General features: G+C 41.2%; 1 protein-coding gene across 2 annotated transcripts in view; it reads right to left on the bottom strand.

Annotated features, from left to right (window-relative positions):
- Nucleotides 1-124: 124 nt before the first annotated feature.
- The window catches only part of LOC144085119 (EGF-containing fibulin-like extracellular matrix protein 1), a 31,319-nt gene continuing 10,701 nt past the window's right edge, over nucleotides 125-20,742 (bottom strand). Inside the window, exons 5-14 of one of the 2 annotated variants that reach the window (XM_077614130.1) lie at nucleotides 16,309-16,423; nucleotides 13,860-13,971; nucleotides 12,704-12,792; nucleotides 11,152-11,197; nucleotides 10,716-10,991; nucleotides 4,339-4,458; nucleotides 4,141-4,260; nucleotides 2,368-2,494; nucleotides 2,110-2,302; nucleotides 125-735 (exon numbers count right to left, since the gene is read on the bottom strand). In XM_077614130.1, coding sequence (XP_077470256.1) covers nucleotides 574-735; nucleotides 2,110-2,302; nucleotides 2,368-2,494; nucleotides 4,141-4,260; nucleotides 4,339-4,458; nucleotides 10,716-10,991; nucleotides 11,152-11,197; nucleotides 12,704-12,778 — 1,119 coding nt within the window. In that variant the 5' untranslated portion in view covers nucleotides 12,779-12,792; nucleotides 13,860-13,971; nucleotides 16,309-16,423 and the 3' untranslated portion in view covers nucleotides 125-573. Of the gene's footprint in view, nucleotides 736-2,109; nucleotides 2,303-2,367; nucleotides 2,495-4,140; nucleotides 4,261-4,338; nucleotides 4,459-10,715; nucleotides 10,992-11,151; nucleotides 11,198-12,703; nucleotides 12,793-13,012; nucleotides 13,171-13,859; nucleotides 13,972-16,308; nucleotides 16,424-20,742 lie in introns of those variants that run through there. The other variant, XM_077614131.1, reaches the window with a different exon arrangement.

Below are 20,742 nucleotides of genomic sequence, written 5' to 3'. Positions count from 1 at the left end.
TGAGTCTTTTTGGTTCCTGTACCGATTTCACTTTGAATTTTCATATTTTTTTATCTCATTCACTGTAAAGTCATTGCTGTCATGCCTTTGTCAGACTGCTTAATTAACTCATGAATTTCACAAATTTCTTGAAAATATTTTATTCCACAATATAACTATGCTCTTCCGAGTACATTCGGTACGAGATAGGTATTTCAAAAAAATATATTTTAAATATGAGACCCCGAAAATATGTATAGATATAAACAATATATGGAGAGCATGAAGGATTGGGTTGAAGGCACATAACAAGCCATTGCCATTAAAGGCGAGAGACGTCCAATCCATTTTGATTGGGAAAAATGATTTGTTTTAATCATTATTCCCAACTCCTAATTTTATCAAGGTGCGGCTAATCTAAAAAAAACAAAAAACTGACCATTTCGAGAGGCTTTTTCAAGATGAAACCATTTTTTTGCACCACCTTGTGTTTTCACCTTGCGTCCCCCCGTCTTTCTTCCCTGTGCTAAATTAGCGTATGGCGAATGTACAGCATGTGACGCGAGAGGGGCGTGTGCTTGCGTTACTTGGCGTTCAGAAGGCGTACGCGCCGACGATGATGGTGAGCCTCAGCAGGGAGCTGGTGTGGTAGTTCATGGTCAAGTGGTGCGTGATCATCTCCAGGTCCACCACGTACTCCCGGGGGCCCGTCAGGGGTTTGGTCAGCACTAGCATAGCGTTAACGTTGCTGGAATGCTGCGGCGGCAAACACACACCGAGTGAGAAATTGAACCGAGCCAATGAGAGACCTGGAATAATATTAATAATACAGTGATACCTCGTGGTACGACATGCTCGTGGTACGATGAAAATTTCGATCGAATAATTCGCCCGCGATACAATTAAAATTTCGAGATGCGACCAAGCCAGGTGGCCATGACATGAGAGGCTGTTTATCATATTTTGCTGCATCTCTTTCGTGTGTAACTACTATATCTACGAGGACTGAACGATTTATTCAGACGAGTTTCGACCAGGAAACGCACAACGCGCATGCACAGGCAAAAAGAGGGCTTTCTGGGTAATGAAGTATACTCGTGCACACAACACCCATAGGCAATGGCACCCTTTCTCAGAGTAAAACTTCATTACCCACAATCAATATGTGGGTAAGCTCAGTTATTGCATTTCCTGTTATTCTTTCCAAGGAAAGGAGCTCCCGCGATCGTTCTTTAAAGACTATTTCTCGTTGGCAAGTGGTCGTGCGTTATCCTATTGTGAGGATATTTGTGTACATCATTTTCGGAATATTTTGAAGGAAATACAACAGCAAACAGTCCATCGATAGCGAACGTGAGGGTGGAGGCGCGGCAAACCGCTAACCCGGAAAACGAAGGTAACAAAAGGTTAAGACAAAACTAGAATTCAGTTTTGTGTAAAGTTACATTAAACGTATGTTGAGTGTGTCTGTATATATTTATCCAAGTTAATTTAAATTTGTTTGTTCGTTTACGAGTGTCGTGGATAAAGTCGCCCCCCTCCGCCTCCGTGTGTCGTTGTCTCTCTCCTCCGCGAAATGCGTCTAATTTTACATCTATTAAACACATTTTATTACTTTTAAACCACTCGTTATTTATTACTTTGTCAATATATGGCGAATTAGAAGAAATAAAAAAAAGAAATCCAATCAAATATCCTGTTTTTGGTGTTTTTTCAGAGGGTTGAAACAAATTAATTTGTTTTCAATTCATTTCAGTGGGAAACGTTCGCTCGAGTTACGAAAAGCTCGACATACGATCTCAGTCTCGGAACAGATTACGATCGTATGTTGATGTACCACTGTAATAACAATGTGCAATATCTTAGATTATGCAATATTTTTGAATTACCTTGCCCGGACCTGACTTTTTAAATTACTTATTTCTGTTTTTTATTAGGAAACACGCACTTTGTGGAGTAGCACCACTAATTTCGTTATACGCAGCTGTTGTATAATGACAATAAAGGCTTTTGATTGATTGAAATATATCACCATGTAGCTGATTTTAGGAAACTCGTGATGAACGATTATGAAACTATTTTCGAGTGTCCATACCCAGGTCAAAATGTCATGTCAAATTTCGGACTCACCCGGAGGAAAAAATCTCCCGCTTCGTTGCCGGCTTTGATTTGGAAGTTATTTTGCGTGTTAGCGTAGATGTTGGTAGCCTGAATCTGGAAGATGTCGGCGGGGACGGGTCGCTCGGCCTGGATGCTCATGTACTTGTAGACGATGGACGGCGGCAGGCCGTGGCATTCCGTCAGAGGGCGGCAGATGCAGCGGCTGCGGGAATTGCGGACAATCATTGGACTGCTTTTAAACAAACACGGCCAACGGCGTGGACGCACTTTTCCGAGGACTGCGTGTAAGGTGCCTCGCACGGGTTGCGGGGGTAGCAGCGGAAGCCGCCGTAGTAGTTCCAGCACGTCTCGTCGTCTTGGCAGTTGTGCGTGCCCGTCTCGCACTCGTTCACGTCTACCGCGACGCAAAAGACGACAAAGTCAAAGAGGATTTAGCATGGAACCAGACAGCGTCTATCATGTATTCCCAGTCAAGCGTATTTGGTGGACTATAAATTGCACCAGGCAAAAAAAAAAAAAGAAAAAAACATAACTTGTACTCTCGGATTCTTTGATCAGAGACCAGATTTAGTTTTCTAAACAAAATGGATTGGATCGATTGAATTAGCATTCAGTGAATGATTGCTGCCACCCCTTCCAGTTCAAATGGATTGGACATCAATGGCACGCAATCCGCAGTTGAAATATTAACTGTGAGATGAATTGCAATTAATCAAATTCTGTATAATAATGGATGCAAACATAGTATTTAACGCGCTTGTATTGGAAATATAGAGGCCTATTAGTGAAATATTAATCCATTCTAATTAACAATGATTTAACTGGATTCATGAATATCACTTAACACAATCAGTTTGAATTAGATTAGCAATGGATCGATGCCATTGACTTTAATAGGAATTCTGTCTTCAATTTACAAAAAAATGGTAAAAACGGAAAGTTGGTGCTTTACTAGTAGATAAGGAGTTAAACGTGACTTGCTATTTGAAAAATACGTCAACGGCTTTGGACGTATATCACCATCAATCAGCCACAGAGGGAATAACGGAAACTACAGTTGGGTCTATTTGCGGCACAGTGACGTGGATTCATCTCCATCTTGGCATAAGCGTGGGGATTCATGGGGTGGGGGTAAAAACACAACATCAAATAAATCCACTTAAAAAAAAAAAACTAACACGCGTTAATATGTGTGTGTGTGTGTGTGTGTGTGTGTGTGTGTGTGTGTGTGTGTGTGTGTGTGAATGGCTTCTCTTGACCGTGTTGATATGCTTCAAATGTTACTTCAAACATTGCTTTTAATTTAGCGCCTGGGCCGTATTTGGACAGTAAATACATCGTGAACTTATCGTGAACTCTATCCGCAAAACAGAGCCTCCTTGGTTCATCTCTACGCCTGTGAGATGTTGCCAAATACGAAATATGGGTTAATCCAGAATTGAGGGGCATGATGAAAATGCGTGTGCGGTCGATTGGTCGCCAGTCTTTGGGTCACCGGTCTTTTGGTCGCCGGTCTTTTGGTCGCCCGGACCGCGACAACGGGCGACCAAAAGACCGGCGACCGAAACAAGGTAAAACAACACGGTCTACGCATCAATAAAAGCCAACAATGGCCATGAGCAGTTTCACTGAGCCGACGTGTGAGTGTATTAGAGTTTGTATGTACATGCGTTGTCCCTTTAAGAAGCAACGTCAGTCAGGGTCTTAACAAGTTCTCCAACAAAAAACAATAAAAGTCCGGGAAATTTGGAGCTTTTCTTTAGCCTAATAATTAATAGGGCATTAAGTATGACTAAATAGTAATTCACAGTTTGTATTTAGGGAATTTGAGCAACGATTTAAATGGTAATTATCAATAACCTTCCGGGCGACCAAAAGACCGGCGACCAATCGACCGTGTACCGTTGCCAAATACGAAATATGGGTCAATCCACAATTGGGGACATGATGAAAATGATAGCAAAATAAGCATTTGCTTCTCTGGTTTCTGCTCAATATTCACCAAGCCCCGCCCCCAACAACCCAAGAAGGATGCGGTACCTTGACATAAACGGTTGCCTTGGAGCTGGTATCCCTCAGGGCACTCGCAAGAGTAACTTCCCGGATTGTTGACGCACTGGTACTGACACATGTAGCTGGAGTAGCTGCATTCGTCAATGTCTGCGCACAAAAGAGCAAAACCGCGTCACGAATCCACTTTTGGTTTGTTTGATTTTTTAAATTTTTTAATTGTTTTACCTTGGCAGGAGACCAAATCCGAGGCCAGCTCGTGGCCCGGTTCGCAGCGGCACAAGAAGGAGCCCACCAGGTTGTAGCAGTGGTGCTGACACGGACTCTGCGTCTCGCATTCGTTGATATCTGAAGATATATTTGAAAAAAATACCCAATTGACTTTTTAGAAAGAACAGTCAAAACGGGTTGGACGTCACGTAGAAAGAGTTCAGCATTGGAAATGAATGAATACGGCATACGAATACGACCAAACGACGTCAGTGGATGTCCGATTCATTTTGACTGCCGCCTTCCGGTCAAAATGGATTGGACGCGGATCACCGTCAAGGATTGGCCGGGAGTGTTATGATCGCGCCGAGACGTCGTGGCGCGATCGGAGGGATTTGGACCCAGTAGCGGGGAAGCAGGAAGGGCGAGGTGAACTGTGCTCATGATAATAACTTTAATAACTAGAACTTGTACATCCAAAACAAAACAAAACCGGAGCATGGAGAACAGTACCTTTGCAGTCATGTATGCAGTATCACGCAGTACAATCCGACAATGAATACTAATTCAGTCGTGTTTAAATACACACATCCGGAAGTAATCATGAATCACTCGCAGCTGCTCGAACCAAACGGCAAGCCAGGAGGGACAAACGAGCTGCTCCTGACAGTGAGTCCTCCTCCCCTTGACTAAATCCGACCATTTACCGACACAGATGTGGTTGTTGAATGAATGAATGAAACAACTGACTTCCAATCATGGCGTCCTCTCATCCTTCCTAGTAATTGAAATGAGAAACTAGTACACATCGAATCCATTTGAACATACTTTCGCTGCCATCCTCCCACTTCAAATCGATTGGACACCTATTGCAGATGACTTAATATTGAATTTTGTCCCTACTAACCACGTGTACTCGTCTACGTCTGTGCGCATACACACACGGACTCAAACATATGGCGCAAAAAAAGCCAACGGGCGGTGATTTTTTGCCCTGTAAAAAAGCCATTTGGAAGCGGTCACTGTCACGGTCGCGCTGCGTACGCGTCATAAACTCGAAACGGGGAAAACGCACACATTGTGATTTTGTTTTTTTCAATTTATTTTTTTGTCAAATAGCCAATTTTTTTCTTGTGCGAACTCTTTCGAAAAATAGGCCTGCATCCCTCCAGCCCGAGTTCACTAAACACTCCCATGCGCTCTCATCCCAACAGGCCCACCAGAAAGCAGTCCTCCTGGGTGGTCTTCCACGAACCCCCCCATGCAGACAGCCATTGGGCATCAGTTTCGCAGTATGTCAAGTGAGCGATCTTCAACATCACACGCGCGCACAATGGGGGGAAAGGGAGTCGTTATTTTTCTTGGCTCCCTGAAAAATGAACGTTTAAAAACGAAGGAAAAAGGAAAAAAAATGAAATGTGCTCATGCGCTCTGAGCTAAAAGTCATTTTAAATAATTTTGTTTCGGTGCTGTCGACGGCGATGGGTGTCCAATCCCTTTGAACTGGGAGGGTTTGCAGTGAATAAACTTTTGTCTTTATTTTTGGGGATTCTTAAATTATTTTCTGTACTATTTGGCTCACTTTTTGGGTCATTTGTGTTTTTTATCCTTCTTTATCTCATCTCATTTTCTGAACTGTTTTATACACACTAGGGTCACGGGGGGTGCTGGAGCCTATCCCAGCTGACTTGGGCCCAGAGGCGGGGGACACCCTGAATTGGTGGCCAGCCAATCGCAGGGCACAATGAGACAAACAACCAATCACTCATAGCTAGGGGCACTTTAGAGTGTCCAATCAGCCTACCATTGATTTTGTGAATATTGGGATGTGTAAACAACGTTTATTAGACAAAAAAATTTAGGAATAGCATTTTAAGGTAGAGTGCATGTAGCATTATTAAAATATGAAATGTTACGCTTCTGCGATTGAAAATGAAGGGGGCATTTATGGTTTTGGTTTCAGCATCTCCCAGTTCAAATGGATTGCACATTTTCTAGTGAAAGACTCATTGGTGGATGTTCGGGAAAATTAGGACCTGGAAACGAGGACCCAAACGCTGAAACAGAATTGGCATTTTCTGACAATCTGACACGGAGTTGAACTCGAGCTACGCTTGGCACAGAGTGTCAAAGCTCGTCGTAATTCCGCGGGCGCGTGCTGTTGGGTTCTAAATAAAAGCACATGTGCAGCCCGGGAACATCTCACTTACTAAGTGCTACTTGGTGGCTTAGCGTTTGATTGGCCGCCAGCACTCGTGTGAGTTTAGCCCACACTCGGAGGGCTCCCGGGTCCCGTGAAGCCCTCTCCCACCGCCACCGAGTCCATATAGTTGACACATAAAACCTCCGATGATGAGTGAGGTCATTGGCGTTGACGTGACTCGGCTTTCTTGTTAGCGGTTAGCGGCGCGCTGGCGAGCGTTTCGAGTAAGAGTGGAAAAATTGAGGAGAGAGAAAAACAAAAAGACGGAGGCCGCTTTTTTTTCGGGGTGGGGATGGGGATTTGATTTACGGCGTGATGTCAGGAATTTAGAACTCCTTTGGCTTGTGGCGGGATTAATTTGAAAGGTTTTGTGGGATTTTTTTGGGGATGGGAGCGCAAAGAATGAAAAACATTATTTCAAATTTAATTTGTGCTCCACGCACCGTTCTCTTAGAAGGTCCGAAAATTCCGCAAGTGTGCCAGCAACATTCCATTCTTGTCGTAAATTAAAATGCTATATTTTTTAGAGCAATTCCTGCAATTTTAGGTGAGTAAAGTGAGATGGACTACATTTAGAGCCTGTTCATTTCGCTTCTTAAGAATTTTGGGTCACTCACTTCTTATCCATTTTGGGCCATTTAGAATCACTTTTGTGGCAATTTGGTTTTTGTCAAAAAGAATGAAAGTTTTCTTTATGGGTCCTATTGGAAGTGAATGTGGTCTTTAAAAAAGGGGAGGTTTTCTGTTCATTTTAAGATATTTCGGTGTGTCTTGTTATTTTGAAGCATTAAAGAGTCACGTTCTGCTGATTTTGGGTCACTTAAGGGTTAATTACTGTAAAATTTGTGTCACTTAATGTCAATTCGTGGAAGTTTTTTTTTTAACAATAGGCAGAACTTGAGATTTTTTTGTACGCCGTGATTTTGTGATTTTTTTTATGTGTAAATTAGGTGAATAGGACAAAAAGTGTATTTGATTTGAATTGTCAACATTTGAGATGTTACAATTTTGCTATTGGGAATGAATAGGGCATTTTTCATTTTTTTAAAAAGGGCTGTTTTTGGTGCAACCGTGAACGATAACCAAGCATCCCCACGATTATGAATGAATTAAATGAAACATTTAAAACAGATTAAACAAGAGTTTTTTTTTCCTCAATAATTTCTTTTGTTGCCATTGACGACGACAGACGTCCAATCCATTTATCTGGCAACGATCGTACATTTTTCTTCCACATTCAACATGACTAAAATGTCTCTCCTGCTTAATCCACCGCCCGCATTCCTGCTTCCCTCAGATCGATGTGATGCTTATCTCTTCAAGGTGCTGAGTAATTTTTACCATCATAAAAGATGGAAGCAAATGAAGGTTTAAAAAAAACAGGCACCACTAACATTCCTGAGATATTCCTTTCGAGTGCATGGAAAATTCTTTTTTTTTTTTTTTTTTTTTTAAACGTGGGGCGTTCGTGGCAATGCAAGGAAAAATAAATTTCCTTCGCGGCAGGTGGCAGACGACGCCGACGTTAGCTTGCGGGTGATAATGTAGTAGTTGTGACCCCATGAAAAGCAGAAAGGAGGGGCAAGTCTGGTCTTGCCCCACGCTGCAGCGTGTAGGTGTCTCATTTCAGGGTGAGAAATACAAAGGTGCGTCAACCTATGATTTCATTCGTTAACTATAGTTTGCTTCCTTGGTAATTTTAGAATACTTACAGTTTGCTTCCTGTTGATTTGGGGGCATTGCGGGGTCACTTTCTATTGATAAGGGGTCACTTTCTTATGATTTTGCGGCATTGAAGTTTGGGGGCATTGTGATTATTTTTTAGTGTCTTATTTCTATTTCATGTTTAGTTTTTACTGTCTTACTGATTTAATCTGATATATCACAGTACTTGTGTTTTTAATTTGTTAATCGCTTGAGTTTGATTAATTGCTGATTTATATTTGATGTAATAAAAATAAATTTGCCCTGCCTGTTTATCTTTTAGTTCATTTTATGGCAAATATACTGTTAAGTATGCATATATAACTTTTTTTTAAATATTTGAAATTAAAAACAAAACACCCCCAAGCCATTGTTATGGAAGAATTGTAAATATTAGCCAATGAATAAAATGTTATTTAAAAACAAATAAGAAAAAAACGTTTTTTTTGCAATGAATCAATGACATATTTGCAAACATCTGATTTTTACTTTAAAAAAAACAAGGATACATATCCTTAATATTCAAAGCCATTTTCTAGTTTGTCCTTCCAATACACTTTTGAGAGTAAATTGCTCACCCCACGTCATCTAACATAATTTATGCGTGAGCCAATTAATGGACCAACCACAACGATAATCGACGATTAACGAACTATTAAAATAAAGTCTTGTGGCAGCCCTATTGTCAACATTTGAAATGGCTCATTACAAGTGATTTGATGGACAAGACGGATTTAAGGGAGGGAGAGAGAGAGAGTGAGTGAGCTCACCACCGCTGGAAATAAGAGTTAATATGCGTAAATAAAAATGGGAGCCAGCCGTTTGTGGCTGGCTGGGTGGGCCAGGTCATGGAAACACTAGTATCATTAAGCTGTCACACTCACACACTTGAGTTTTAGAGTATGAGTGGCTGTCGAAAATGCAATTGGAGTCACTACAACAACAAGTCCAGGTTCAACGTCAAGGTCAAAAGTTGCTTTTTGTCACTTGTCAAGAGATATCTGCAGAAGAAGCCCATTGGAATTGACATCGTCCACTCACAATCTTCATTCAATTCACAGCAAAATGAAGAAAAACACTCCAAATCTTCTTTACCCAACTGCCATTGACCACAATAGATTTCCAACAACTACTAGGGTTAAACCATTGGTTTGAGGGTACATCCCGGCCAGAGGAAGAACACAATTATTTATTCGGTTCGGCCCCCCCACTTCAAAAGGATTGGACGTCTACGGCAGCCAATGAGTTAAAAAAACAGCTTTCACTTGACCAAATTGATGACTTGTTAAAATTGCGCAGTATAGCAACGTGAATGTTGTTAGCGCTTCCCAGCCGTGATCCTTTTTTTTTGCTGTCTCATCATTTTTCAGTTCCAAACACTCCCTTGGCAATCCGACTCGTGGAAAATCTGTTCTTTTCCCTTCTCAACATTTGGCTGATCTCTGAGTTGACTCGGCACACACGCGACGCGGAGTCACCGGAAAACAAGAGCGTGACATCATTGCGAGTTTTGCCGTTTCCCTCTTGATTTTTTTTTTCCTGTTCGGACTCAGCTCGGCCATGTTTTACGCTGCCATAAAAGCTTACGACTCACAAAAACGCGGGCAAGAGGAAGGCCGTGACATGGAGGATTGCCCGAAGGTGTCAAAATCCCATGTTACTTTTGGCTTTGACAAGTGCCTTAAGCCTCAAGCACCGCAGCCGCTCGCCACATGCCTGCTGCGGTTTAACCGCCAAACACGTGTTGCCATTAAATACAAACGCAAAAAAAGAAAGACTTGATTGATTTACAATTTTTCATGAACTACAGAGGGCTAACTTCATTGTTGTCATTTGTTACAAATTCCAAAAAGCCTCGATAAAAGGTGGTCAAAATCCAATTCATTAGTGCAACACTGGGCTAACATCAATTGTTAAGATGGCCACCCTTATGAAACCCAACAAAAGTTGTGCGCGTGTTAGTAACCGTAGACAAAAAATAAATAAAAAATACAACTCAAATTTTCCATTTGTGTTGTTGTTGTGATGTCAAAGGTCATAAAGTTCAGAAGGGACTTTTGCGACAACTTGGTAATTAGCCTCAAATTTGCTGGATCAGTCATATGATGAGAAGAGGAAGGGTCAAAGGTCATAGAGGTCACAAAAATGGCGGTGCTTTGAATTTGTCTGCTTAGGTGGAAGTCTGCTCTCTCGTTAATTCTCTTTTAACTCATTGGCTGTGAAAGAGTTGCTCTCAAATTGCACTAAATTGACATTAAATACAGTCACATCAGCATATTACCACTTCAAAAACAACCTTGCTAATGCGCTAACAGCAGAAATATTATTTCATAAATGAACTCACTGGCTGCCACTCACGTGCCAGATGCCCAATTCATCTGAACTGGGAGGCCCCGGCAGTGACCGTTCATTCAAAATGGATTGAACATTTATCACCGTCAATGGCAGCCGGGTGAGTTCCAACCGGACGCGGCGGTCCATCTCTCACCTCGACAGACGTTGTGTTCATCCGTTGCAAATCCGGTGGAGCAGCGGACGGCGGCGCGGCCACCGTGGGACACTCGGGTGCCCTGGTTGAAGACCCTCGGGTTCTGCGGCGGCGCGGCGGGGACGGCGGGGGCGGGGTCTTGGGCGGGCTCCTCCTCACCCTCCTTGGTGATGACGATAAGGGCGCTCTTGGGGAGGCACAGGTAACCCCCGAAGTGGTTGATGCACTTCATGCCACCTTTGCAGGCGTCGCTTAGCACTTCACACTCGTCAATGTCTGCGGGACCACCCGAAAAATGTTACTTGAAAAATGTGTAGAAAGCAATTTACTCTGGAGTTGTGGCTTAGCAATTTCAGAATGCTATTGATTGGGTTATTACAGAAAGTAGGAAATCATGATGAAAGTGAAGAATGAAGCATTTGGTGAAAATTCTTACCTTTGCACTGCTCTCTGACGCTATCATACGTGTAGCCTTCAGTGCACTGTCGAGCATAATCATAAATCACTTTAGTAAAATCAGATTGGGCAATTGTTTTGATGAATTTTGGCAAATAGTTTAGGGCAGGCATGGGCAAACTACGGCCCGCGGGCCATATACGGCCCGTTAGGCTTTTTAATCCGGCCCGCCGACGTTGTCCAAATTATAGTAAAAATCAATGACCTCATTAATTTCCCTTTCCCCTGCAATACCCTCGTTTCCTCAATAGATGGCGCACTAGTCTAGACCTTTGTTGGAGTGTAACCTTCTTTGACAAAGATTGAGCCTGTAACAGATCCCGGTTAACTGACCAACACCTCAGATCTATTTTGAGAATTGCCACCACGAAACTAACTCCAGATTTTGATGCACTGGCAAAAAAGGGAGAACAACAACACTGAAATGTGAGTTTCTCTACTGTGTTAAAAATAGCAACTTGCACATGTACGCACAGCACATCACTCTCAATTTAAAGACTGCTTTCTTTCGTTGAATAATCATATGTTCTTAATGTTGAAAGTAAATTTGAATAAAAAAAAAAATCACCTTCAATTGTGTCTTTTTTCTTACATTTCAATCCCCAAGTTTGATAAATTACATTGCATGTCCAAATGCTCCTGGCCCGGCCCCTCTGTCAAATTTTAGTATCCATTCCGGCCCACAAGTCAAAAAGTTGGCCCACCCCTGGTTTAGGGAGTAAATACTGCAGATGTAATAAGAAAGATGACTATTTTTGAGTGTTCTTTTTTGCTAATGCTACAGATTTCAAATGAAAGTATTTCAGTCACAATGATTAGTTCATTCCCCCAGTAAAATATACTGGACTTCTAGCACTTCACTTTTCCTGAAATATGATCATAAACATAATCTACTTGTCTAAATAAGCATCAGAAGTCCAAGTAGCTTCAACACTTCGGTTAGCATAAAACAACCTGAGCACTTCATCGCTAGCTGTCTATTTTTACGCAGTCCATTTGGATTGGACGTCTAGTGTTGTCAATGGCAGCTAATCAGTTAAGCACTGTCTGACCAAGGATTTCAAACTATTTTACATTCAAGAGAGTATGCAGTCATTTAACAAGAAAAAATGAATACAGTAATCCTTCGACTATCGCATATTCACTCCTTTGCGATTTTTCCCCGCTATTAATTAATAAAAATAAATGTGATCATTGTTATTATTATTTTAAAGTTCATAAAAATGTGAAAATCCATGCTGAAACTCATAACCAGAAGCCACTCTTGCAACTAGGACTCACCACTGAAGAAAAAAAGTTATAATAGGGGTGACCCTACTTCGCGATTTTTCGATGATCACGGCCATGTCTGGTCTACATTAACCGCGATATTCGAGGGATTACTGTAAATTTTTCAACAGCATCAACGTCGACCGTATCGCAATTGTCAGCCCAAAAAATGGTATCGTTCAACACTAGTAAGGTCAAATTTCTGATGATTTGACACGTCTTTTCAATCAAGTCATTTCAGGAGATTTCTTCTCTTTTCTTACCGAGTAAGAGACAGGCTCTTGAGGGAGGACGAAGGAGAAAAGAGCAGTGAGGAACCCCACGCAGATCCACAACATGTTGACGAGCGAGCCTGAGAAACAAAACGGAGAGAGAGAGAGTTAGGGGTGGGGGGACAAGAGTCAAGTTTTAATAGAGCTTGTCATGACGTGCGTCCTCAACGAGTCCCGACATCTCCTGTCATGTCATGTTGATGCTGGAACCGAGGAAGAAGGGAGCTTCTCCTCAAGCAGTGCCGACAGCAACCGTCAAAGAAGTGCGTCAAAGTAGCGAAAATGCGTTCGTGAGTTTACCTGAGGAGCACCGGAACTGGCGAAAAAAGGCTTGAAAACTAAAGACGGTGGAGGTGAGAAGTGGATTTGAGCGTGGATGGCGAGAGAACACGAGGGGAGGGTGCTCGTGTCATGCAGGGGGGCGGCCAGGTTGGGTCTCGCTCACCGGCCCGACGAGGGGAAATTCGCAAACGGGCTCAGACGGCGACCTCTAGCGGAATTGGATGCTACTGCATCCTGCTAGTATGTAGTAGTAGAGTACATATACTACATAGTACTGTATTTTTAGAGGCTGGCCAGTTTAAATGCCTACCGTGCGAATTTCCTAATGTTTATAAGGCTTTTGTAAGTTGGGATCCCAAATATAACCTGATTTGAATACGTCGATATTATAATTTTAGTGATCAAATGTTTTAGTATTTCTATTTTTTCAACTCTTTAGACGGCAAGTGACTATTTGAGGGTAAATTAGCCCTTAAATAGTATGTGGTATAAAAATTGAAAAATTAACTAAGAATAAATAAACAAATTTAAACAATCTCCTGAAACATGCCCATTTTCATATTGCAATGCAAATTGCATGACCTTGTTTTTTTTTTTCAAAACTAATTTGCTTCCATTGACTTGTATAGGCCTCCAATCCAGTTCAAGTGTGAGGGTTGACAGCAAATGAAAAACAAAAGTTCACCCATTGCCACCTTCCCACTTGAAATGGATATGAAATGTAGTCGTAATAAACTAATTTAAAACATTTCAAGATTCATTATCATTTTAAGAGCCACATGATTGGACGTCTATCATCGTCAATGGCATTGAAGTGTTAAACAGCTAACCATTTGACCTCTTGAAACATTTCTCGGACGCCGACCTTTTCCTGTTAGAGGCCTGCAGTGGTCAGCAGGTGGTCAAAAAGAAATTACGTGTCATCTGCTTCGGGTTGTTTACAGGAGGAACATCTGCTGCCATGATGTCACTTCCTGCTGATCAAAGAAGCAGAAAAATCAAAACAGACCCCAAAACTGCATGTTTACTTGACTTGGCGTCGCTCAGACAAAAGCGGCCGTAATCAGCCATGCGGTGATTACAAAAAATGACTTGGATGCTTTTTGGAGACAGGAACCAGTCACGTCAGGTTGTGTAAGAAATGAAGCAGGAGGCTAGATAAAGATTATAAAAAGTTTTGTTTATTGGAAAATATGACAAAGAATACTACAATGCTGGTGTGTGGCAGTCGGGCGAGTGCGACGTTTGTTTGGATGCTGAAGGCAATGCATCAGGTACTGTTGGCATTTGAACAGAAGGCCAATCAGTTCCTGATGCAGTATGCTCCGCATCCCATAGCTCCATCATCATCATCATCATGGATCATTGATGGGGATCAGTGTCCAATCTATTCCAAGTAGGGAGGGTGGCAGTGAATGAACGTTCCTGCATTCGAATGATTGTTTTGAACTGATCGACTATAGCCGTCAATGGTAGTGACTGAACGGGGTCAAATTTGGGAAACAAAAACAGATCTTTAGCATTGAGATGCCACAAGATGGCACCAAATGTGGAAGTTTGAGCTTTCTTAGGCGGCCTTGAATGCCACAAGGTGGCGCTGAAGACATGTGTATCTTTTTAAGTTTTCTTGTATGATTATATAAATATATATATATATATATATATATATATATATATATATATATATATATATGTATATATACATATATATACAAACATATTCATGTACATATTTAATTGTTAATATTTTGTCTTATTTTGGCCTATCCTCTTTCAAAATCTGATAAAAAAAAGAAATCAGAAATTAGGCATCATTAAGGGCGTCAGAAATATTGATACTGAGCTATTTTGCCTGCATACAATATTGCAAACGTATCAATTTCCAGCTAAAAGGAACGTTTGTGCTAATATTCTTTTATCTGTTTTATCCAGCTAATACTTGAGGTGTTGCTCAGTCGTACTATCAAATATGTTGGTGCTATGAAAATTGGTGATATATTCATGTAGTATTTGTTTTTGCACTACCCCAGGCCACCACGAGTTCATCATGGGACAAACTTGATTTTACACTACACTTGGTAGTAATGTTAAATTACAAAAATAAAAAAAATTATATTGTAAAATGTTGTCCCCTTTCCTTAATTGTAAGTAAGTGGAACTTAACGAAGGTGGTGTCGTTATAACCATGGGAAAATGCGTCCAAGTGTACAGTACACATCACTGTAAGCCAAGATGGCAGCGCAAGCATCTGGAAAGTGTGCGCATGCAAATCTAGGCGAGGCACGCATTATGGAACCAAGCTCAAGTTCTGAAGAAAAAAAAAACAAGACTTTTTGGGGCTCTTCTGTTAGAGGTGAGGAAGAGCAAACAGGTCCCGGTTGAGCGGCCCTTGTGTAATCGCACTGACATCTTCATTGAGGGCCCGCCGCTCTCCACGCCGACGCCGCTCGATGGGTCCGGGGCGCCGCGTTTAGCATAATCCCAGAGGCCATTGTGAGAGGAGCAAGTGAGCGACTCACAGTTGCCAGCTGAGATTTCACCAAAACACGGCAGAATGCGTGTGGACGGCGGCGGGACGGGATGGGACGGGTCGGGCAGAACAAGCTTAACTTGCATGCTACACACAATCTCTTGCTAACTCCAGTCTTTAAACTAAGTGCTTCGATGATTTTCAATATGGGTTACTTAAAAAAAACACACTTGGGGCCCTCTGATAGTTCTAGTGACTAAATTATTGTTACATTTTTCAGAAAATCTATTCATTTTGTTCCCAATCTAAAAAAAAGGAAAACCATTAAACTTTGTGATGAATCAAAATGCTTGTATTTTTATAGCTATATGATGTATCTGTTTTTTGGTAGGGAAAACAATACATTTACTAGTATTCGTTGTCTAGCTTTTTTCCACTGCATACTTTTTGATTCCAATGCACGTTTACAGCTAAAATATAACGACTAGAGCAGCAAATCAGTGATTCCTATATGAGCTTATTAATGGACCGTTCGCAAAAATATTTGGTGATGAATTGCAGCCCCGACGGGTCAATTTGGAAGCCATCATTTCGACGCTGGTTTGACGCCACGGACGACGCAGCACATTGCGAGACAAACTGCAGAATCTCTCCAGGTGATTGTGAGAATAGAAAGCACCTTCACAGTTGCCTGCAGAGATTACCCAGTCCACCCCTTACACAGCGTCGCACGTTTCCGAGTCGATCGGTCGGCAGATGGTTAACGCCGATCACAATGAGGAGACGGCGAGCGCCGATAAACCGCGCCCCCTTCCCTCCCCGCTGCCCAGAGGTCCTATGTTACCATGGCGATGGGACCAAGGCACGTGCCCGGCCTTTGTTGAGCCGTATCCTCCGAGGTCAAATGTCAGCGTGGTCGCCGCTGGCCCGCCTTCCACCTTTGACCCGGCGCAAGGACACTGCAAGAAAAATCGATAAAGAGAGTGAGGTCAACGTTGGCCGAGAAGGAGTAAGGACCCATTTTGGAATTGGCTCTTCAGATGTCCGATGACAGAAAAGTTTCATGAATGTATGTAACATTTTTTTCTTTCTTCCACTCCCAGTTCAAATAGATTGGTTGTCTATTGTTGTCAATGGCAGAGTTGGTAGTAAAACTATTTTAGTTGTTAATTTCAAATCTGCTTAGTTTTTATGCACTCTGAATATTTATGTTTTTTTCATATTATTTGGCATGAAAATATTTATATGTATCATTTGATGCATTTTAATATATAAAAAAATGTTTTCAGAAAGTTTTACGGCTCTTTTTGACTTGAAAACTGCGATGCGTCTCCCTCTTGTGGCCATCTGCATTTAAACCATATGGTATGTATGTGTATACATACCACTTGGCTGTCCAAGTACAAAAATAATCAGTAACATTGAATTCTGTACAAAATGGAGAATCCATTAACATTCATTCATTCGCTGCCAACCCTTCGCTTCAAATGGAAAGCACGTCTACTAATGACAAACCGATGGATGCAAAGACCCACAAAATTGGACATCAACCTTCGCCAATGGACTGAAAGTTTGAAATTCTTTTTACTTTTACAATACCGGACCGCCAATTGGACTCTATGGCCCGCTAAAGATTCTAATTTTCAAACATTTTAAGACCTTTTGAACTGCAGAACTAAGGATTAAGCGTCCTTCATTTTGGGACTTGAAGGATCCGCTGTCCAAACCTTCCTTCCTACTGTGCCGCGGTGCATTCGAGGATATCGGCGGGGTCGCCGAGTTGCCCGATAATGTCGCTCGGACGTTGACAAAAGGAAAAATCTTAAGTTTATTAAACGGAACAGGCTGACAGTCCCGACTTTGTTGGGTGCTAAATGAACAGAGTGGTTTTGACAGGCCTAACCTCTTAAGCTTTGGGTCCCACTGAGCGTGGCGCAGTTAGAGCTAAATACCATCTGTCCTGAAATCTTCAGGACCCAGCCGCACACCCCCTCCCAAAAAAAAAGCCTCCTCAAACAATTTAACTGAATAGTGGCGAGTAGGGAAATAGTGCGTGCAAGTAAAATCTAAGGTCAAATTTAATGTCGGAATTAATCCTGGTCCTTTTAGTACCACTATATATTGCATTTTAAATTCATTGGTGAAAAAAAAAATACACAACAATTTTGGCAGCATTTGTACTGTCTCACTTAATTTGGACTCCAATATGGACGAGTGACGGTGTCAATGGCACTGAAAGTGTTAAACTTCAAATGAAAGTTTCTGAGGTGAGAGTTTGTTCATGAAGCATTTGGAAAATGTCTGCCCTTGTCAATGAATTAAAAGTATTGCTCATGTTATTTTCAGTTGGCATTTTGTGAAAACAGTAATGTGACACAGTATTTATAAAGAGTTAACACATTGGCTGCTATTGACGGCAATGGACGCCTTATTCATTTGAACAATATAAAAGTGTTAACTTCATGAGTTATGAATACTCAAAATGCTACCGGACAAAACTTAAAAAATTGAGCTCTTTGGGTTTTGGGGCTATTTTAAATTAGCACACCATATTGGAAGGTTTTGTTTATTTTTTAATTTTTTTTTTACATTAGAGCTTTAGATTAAAACAAGGTTTTAGACTCTATTTACTGTTAAATTTCCATCAACTCCAGAGGGTTCACACGATTACGTCCAAGTGTTTCTTCTTCAACTGCTACCATCTATTGTTTCCTTCAAATAGTCACTCCCTCCGACTCGTCAACGGATATTTGCGATTGAGTCTTAAATGAGTTCCTTTACGCTTTGCTGACCTCAGCATGCACAAGGCGCCCAACAAGGCCATAATGATATCATCCCATGAACTTCAGTCTCGGACTCCATTCAAAAGCCGGTGTCCATTCCGTTAGCTGTCAGACAACGTTAAGAGCGATAAAATGACCTCGCTGCCCTTTGGCCAATGTGTGCGCTTTAGCACTTCATTAAGGGCCGAAGGACCTCCGCCGCACCAGCGATCGTCTCGGCTCGGAACAAAAAGACTGACGCATTGTGTCAGCTGGAGGTAAATTTATCAAAGAAAGGCCGATACAATGGAGGGACCGGGCAACATTATGAAACAAGTCTAGAATCGGCCTCCTGCTGCGGCGCCATATTGTACTGTTTGTTGACGTTCCACTTTTGGATTGGAGGACTAAGATTCAGATGGAAAGCACTTTAGCGCTTTGTGTGAGAATGTCTTCAACAAGAGGGTCGGACCCATTTTCGGTATGGTTTTACTTGCCTGCCTGCATGACCTTGAAAATCCAAAATGCATAAGCATATGGCTACACTGTCAAATATACGCACTTTGCACTAGGCCGAATGAACAATGAATGAAAATAATGTGTAGTAAAGAGATTCAAAGAAGAATTTACTATTGTAAATAGATCTTAAAAGTTAAACACAACTGAACTGTACGTGGGCAGTAATTATTTTGCATAGTAACCGTATCACTTTGAAACTAACCCCAAAACAATGTCTTGGAGAGTCATGACAAATAAATATAAGAAAAATTAATATTGCTTTAACTAGAAATACAATGTAAAAAACTTAAACTCTCAATAAATTATGCTAACTAGTATGTACTTCAGTAAATCAAAAAGTTAACCTCAACTTGTTTAAACATTCAAATGGATTACGCGTCTCTCATCGTCAATGGTGGTGAACGAGTTAACTTTTTCCATATAATACACTTTTTTTCACTAAATCCCAATTTAAAATAAATTAAGCAATAGTTTAACTCTTGAGACAGTATTTCTTAAAGCTTTATGTACACACTAACCTCAGAAACCTTCTTCAAGTTGACCTCTTTCTGTGGCACTGAGAGAGTTAAACATTTGCTCGCCACTAATTTCCACATTTTTAAATCAAATTTCTTGTTAAGGATATGTAAAAGAATAATCCAACTGTGTAGATTGAATTCAAGTTGATGATACAATCCTGCGATTTTTGACAGGGCGCTTTATCACGTCACCCTCAAAACACCCCCAGTCACAAAAAAAATCGATATCTCGGTAAACTAATGTGACATTCGTATCGCTCGCGGATTTTTGCCTTCCCCTGCCTCGGGAGTGAAGAGGGAGGAAAGGGGGAGAAAAAAAAAAAGAAAAAAAACATGAATGGAAAAAAGGAGGCTAAAGTGAATGTGACAGAGAAAGAAAGCCACACATGCATGGGCCAGTTTGGTCGATTGCTATACGACATGACCATTTCCATCCCCAAAACAATGACATTTTGCGTCCATCGTCCTTATCGCCATCGACCCGTACTCAGAATCATTCCTTTCCCTAATCCCGCAATTAAACAAATTCCGCTTCTTATACGGCGCACTACGGTCTATTACCACTGAGCACGTGCCGGAGCGTTCGCTCAAAGGAATCCCCGGCGTCATCCGAGGGCAGACGGCGGCGACCGTAAGCGTTGTTTTTTGTTGTTGTCGTTTTTTTGTTTTTCTCCACGACGCACGTGGTTTGTTGGCAAAAAGTCCGACATTTAATTAGTGCCGTTTGAGAGGCTCGCTCAATGGGCGTTTTATTGGGTACAAGCAGTGAACGCTTGACCTTTCCAAAGAGCATTTGGGCATATTACTACAGCCAAACGCCATTACGCGACAAGACCATGTGCTTACTATGGACCGAGTGCTATTGAGAATTTACATTCAAGTTGAGTAGTAGTACTTTCGAGGGATTTAAATGTGAAACCAATTTATTAGTGTTTCTTTTTGTTTTGTTTTTAAATAAACCAGGTCAATTTCTGGAGTAAAAAGATGCACATTAATCACTCCCAATGCAAAAAAAAAAAATGCACTACTATTACTACTACTATTGCTAAATTACTTTTTTTGCTTCTATTACTTAATTACATTTTTTTAGACTGTAAGGTATTTAAGTACATTAGATCTGTGATTTGGTCTTTATTTTGGACCATTACAATTATTGGTTTATTGTTTTATTTAGGGATATGGTGATTATAGTATATCTTTACTGGAGCAGTATAATAGAGTTATTCTCCAAAATTCATTCGAATTCAGATATAAAGGTGCAAATTTGAGAAATTAAATAATTTTAACTGAGGCTTATCCTCTGGAAAAATGCAGTTATTGTTCAACCAAAAAACATCCAACTTTAAAAAAAGATACTTTAACCACATTATTCCCTAGTTTACCATCGCAGGGAAATTTTTGTGAATATATATATTTTTTAAGTAGTAAAATAAAACAGAGTCTTGCATTCTGCTGTCGTCGGGCAGAAAATCTTCATAT

Source organism: Stigmatopora argus, chromosome 11 (genome assembly GCF_051989625.1).
Source record: "Stigmatopora argus isolate UIUO_Sarg chromosome 11, RoL_Sarg_1.0, whole genome shotgun sequence".
NCBI classification, from domain to species: domain Eukaryota; kingdom Metazoa; phylum Chordata; class Actinopteri; order Syngnathiformes; family Syngnathidae; genus Stigmatopora; species Stigmatopora argus.
The sequence above is the reverse complement of the archived record's forward strand: the minus strand, read 5'-3'. Positions and strand labels throughout refer to the sequence as shown.